Source organism: Limulus polyphemus, unplaced genomic scaffold, assembly GCF_000517525.1.
Source record: "Limulus polyphemus unplaced genomic scaffold, Limulus_polyphemus-2.1.2 Scaffold380, whole genome shotgun sequence".
NCBI lineage: Eukaryota > Metazoa > Arthropoda > Merostomata > Xiphosura > Limulidae > Limulus > Limulus polyphemus.
The window spans coordinates 309,677-314,238 of record NW_013665990.1 but is presented as its reverse complement, the minus strand read 5'-3'; the positions used below and the strand labels follow the sequence as shown (position 1 = coordinate 314,238).

At 29.9% G+C, this 4,562-nt stretch overlaps 1 protein-coding gene across 1 annotated transcript in view; it reads left to right on the top strand.

The window, feature by feature from the left end:
* Window positions 1-4,477, top strand: part of LOC106457840 (calcium homeostasis modulator protein-like) — a 19,813-nt gene extending 15,336 nt beyond the window's left edge. Inside the window, exons 5-6 of the mRNA XM_022383884.1 lie at window positions 1,902-2,005; window positions 3,298-4,477. Coding sequence (XP_022239592.1) covers window positions 1,902-2,005; window positions 3,298-3,663 — 470 coding nt within the window. The 3' untranslated portion in view covers window positions 3,664-4,477. The remainder of the gene's footprint in view (window positions 1-1,901; window positions 2,006-3,297) is intronic.
* The last annotated feature ends 85 nt before the right edge of the window (window positions 4,478-4,562 follow it).

Genomic DNA, 4,562 nt, shown 5'->3' with positions numbered 1-4,562 from the left:
AATATACATAGAAAGTATTGTTAACATTAGTTTGTTAGTTAAACAAGACACAACGTGTAAATATACATAGAAAGTATTGCTAACATTAGTTTGTTAGTTAAACAAGACACAACGTGTAAATATATATAGAAAGTATTGCTTGTTAGTTAAACAAGACACAACGTGTAAATATACATAGAAAGTATTGTTAACATTAGTTTGTTAGTTAAACAAGACACAACGTGTAAATATACATAGAAAGTATTGTTAACATTAGTTTGTTAGTTAAACAAGACACAACGTGTAAATATATATAGAAAGTATTGCTTGTTAGTTAAATAAGACACAACGTGTAAATATATATAGAAAGTATTGCTAACATTAGTTTGTTACAGTTTAACAGAATAGCTTTTAGAAAGTTATGTTATTGTTTCTTGATCTACTAACCACCCAACTTAACATACAAAAATATAGTTAATAATCATTTCCTTTATACATGTGTCATTCAAATCTGAATATTTTGATTCGATTTACAGTTTTTGTGAACATACTTAGGTTACTACCTTAACGATGAATATCAATCTCTAAAAAAAGATAGAGATAATGTATGTTTATATTTTTAACCTAACCGTCAACAGGCCAGTCACAGACCTCAAGGTTGAGGCAGTTAGCAACATTTACTGCCTACACGGCTATAATGCCCCAAAGTTGAAAGTGCCATACATGTTCAACCGCATACATCGACTCGAACTTTGTGTTTTCTGAATAGAAGCCCGGCTTGTTAACTACTAGATAACATACCCGGCCACAAAACTAAAACTTAATGATTTTATTGTTACATTGCATTCTATTACATTCTTATAAACCAGTTTCAGCCAGTTCATCAGTATAGATCTAAAAGCTGCAGTTTTGACATACATAGAATACAGGTGTAATTTAGAGAGAGTTCATGGAAGTAAACGATTTCGCTAAAATTCGCAGTGCTCTCGTATATATATAATATCAAGTTTTAGAACATGAAACACAACAACCAGATGAAAGCTGATGATTTACTAATTATATATGATTTGTGTTTTTATAGAATCATGCTTAAGTCACCCGCAGCTGTAAAACACTAGAGATTAGTTAATAACCACATAAGCCGCTGATAAAACTTTTATAGTTCTTGCTGCTCATATATTTCTGTCATACATTGGCTGCAGATATAAGCATTATGTTTTCTAGCGAGCAGTTACCATGTAAACATGTTTTTGGATTTTTTACAGATGCGGTGTTTTCTACTTTCTTTAAGTGCTTGGTATGTTGAATGAATATTCTGTGAGATACTTGAAGCACTTATTAGGTCATTAATTTTTGACGTCTTAATTGCAACTGTATATGTACTTTATATATATGTTTTTTTTAACGAAATTGTTTTAGCAGTCTCTTGAAATATACGAGATTGAAATTTGGATTTTAACTTTACTCTGTATTTTAGACTATGGTGACTAATGATATACCTTTCTTTCTTGGCGAATCAGAAAAACAATTAAATGTTTAAACTGACACCTTGCTTTTTTAATTAACGAATTAACAAATTATATAAAAAACAAAGCGCAGTTCAACAATTTACTTGGAAAATATATTTTTTGCGTTTTTTTGTGTCATAGCGATTATTAAATCATGATGTGTTTTAAAGAAATTGTCTCTATCACGACATTAACAAGGTCATTAGTCACATAAATCAACTATTATATAACAATATAAAAAATCACACTACTTCAGAATTATAAGCAGCATTAGACAATTTATTTTTATCTCACAGGTTTACACTAGAAGCATGCTTCGAATCTCTTGATTAATAGGCAAGATTAGGATTAATAATACTTTGCCTTAAACAGCAAAGAGTGTTAATGAAATGATTTTTTCTTTCCACTATCCAGGTTTAATGGTTAACCGTTGTTTATCTAAGTACACGTACGACCAGAGTCGGTATATTGATATGTACAGAGAGACTGAAGAAGACATATTTGATAATGTAATGAAGGTATAACTTTTATGTACAAATACTTAGACATGAGACAGAAGTATATGAGTTACATTAAACTGCATTTTAGTATTACGTTAATTTTTAAAACATTGGTTGTAGTAATATTAGATTATTAAATTAATCGTGAATAAATACGCCAAGAAAGTATTGTTGTATTGATCTTGTCGCTTACTTCATATACGGATTCTAGCTTTTCGTTCATTTTCCTACTAATAATTTGCACATTTGTAGTTGAGGTGCTAAAAGTGAAAAAAATAAAATTAACATCATCTCTGTATCTCTCGACTCATCCATAAAAATACATTACAAAACAAATAGTATATATCATTAATTCTGGAAGCTTTTCATCAGGAAGCATTAGAAGCAGCAATGCTGTATATAAAACAGGTAATCAATGGGGTTTGTAAGAGCTTATCGAAGCTCTTCAGGCTTTCTGCGAAGGAATACAACATATAGATTAAATCAGTTTTATGTTAATTCTTGTTATGCCTCCATCAAAGAAAGTTAGATTCATAAACGTACTCAAAGAATCATTCTTTTGTGTCTTTTGTTTGACTAGCTGATTCTTTTGAGAAACCTATTAAGCTATAACACAATATTATTACGAACTCTACTAATTATACTGAATTATTCTCTGACCACATCATATAAAACTTTATGTTAATGCACAGTAAAGGGGGTTTATTTGTTCATGTTGCACCTTTGGTTTTGATGAAGCCATTACGAACTTCACTAACAATGCTAGATGTTTTTCTGTATTCCATGGAGAAGTTTAAAAAGTGACGTTCATAAACAGCTCATTGATTGTCTGTTTCGGAGTTATACGTATATTGTGACTGTAGATATATTTTGAGTAGTATGTGTCTATAGAATAACGTTATTATACATTTATATAATTAATTGTACAATATCTTTTTTAAAGTGTAAGGTTGTATTTATTTTAAATTAATTTTCATTATTATTACAGTGGTTTATCACATATGTAATCAAGTAATACTGAAAGTCGATGTATTCATCAATAAATGAATATAAAAAACTGTACATCTTTCGTCTTTAAACTAAATTTCTGACTTACTCATCGAAGAAAGTTAAAAATAAATAGCAGCCGATTTGCATCTACTGAGATCTTGTTTTGATGTTTTACATATTGAAAATATGTAGTCTAATTGATATCTTCTGTGGAACATTTTTTATATTTTTCGTGAGAACCCAGATTACTTTAGATAGTGATAATGATGAGGATGTACAGACTTGTGTGATATTATTACATTTGATATCTCTTCTTTTAGGAGAAAACTGTAAACAAAGCGAAGAAAAACGTTAGCTTGTTTTTCGAGAAGAAAGACCGTATTAAGAAAGACTGGGACGAAATATCTATTGCACCGTTAGCTGACCTTCCCTTTGGAATAGAACAGGTAGATGGAAAGGTAACCCTTGAGTTACTGAAGCACTATGACGAGTGCAAAGAACCCTACATGTCGCCCCTTCACCAATGGGCTAAAAGACAGCGCCAGAGTTGTACTTCAAAAGGAAACAAGACAAGTGACGATGAAGACCAACCGTTACTTTCTCAAATAAATCAACAAAAAGGTAAAGTTTGTGACGAAGCTCAGATCTTGGTAAAGGAAAAATCAGAAGTAGAGTCTAAGTTTTAATAAATCAAAGAAAATATTAATAATCTTTTTTTTTTCGTCAAACCATTATATTTTTGTTTTCACCAATATATTTGTTTTTCTATTTTAATTTAGTCTATACTGTCACTATGGCAGGACATAGTTATTGTAGTCGTCTTCACATTTATTTAAGTGAAAGGTCTTTTTAATTAAAATTAACAACTGATTCCCAACTATCCTGTTTTTAACATCAGCAATAATACGAGGAAAGAAACATAAATACTATAAACCATTAATTTATTTTTATCTTCTCTTTACAACTATTTTTCCAATTTCTATTAAAAACGTAGAAAATATAAAAAAACACAGAAACTTTAAATATGCTTCTATATTCTCTTTTTTCCAGTAAAGCAAGTATTTTTTCTTAAACATTCAACAGACAAAACATCTGTTTATATAACAATATTGATATTACTTCTGCAGTCGTAGCGGTACATTCTTTATGACGTAGAATTAAAATTATCATATTTTACAACTTTCTAATATTTTGAAATAAATGTAGTTTTTCATCCACGAAAACTCAGTGTATCATTTATTAATGAAAAGTGATATTCTTGTTCACCTTATATTTTTCTTTCGCCTTGAATTTTTACTGTTTTGTACTGATGAGAGGTTATGCCATTGAAACGACCTGAACATTTTTTCACATGTAATTAATGCTTGTTTTTATTCACAAACACGTAGATTTCTTGAGCGTTCCCGTTCTCAGAACGGTACATTATGTTTTGTTTGTTTAAAGAAAATAGCAGTATAAAAACCTTTTATGTCTCTGCCAAATAAGTTCTAGTTCCTGTGTGAGCGAAGCTGCGGCACGAGAGCACTGGAGAGTGTTACATATTAGAATATCTAATGATCTGAAACTGAGCTAAATGATAATTTAC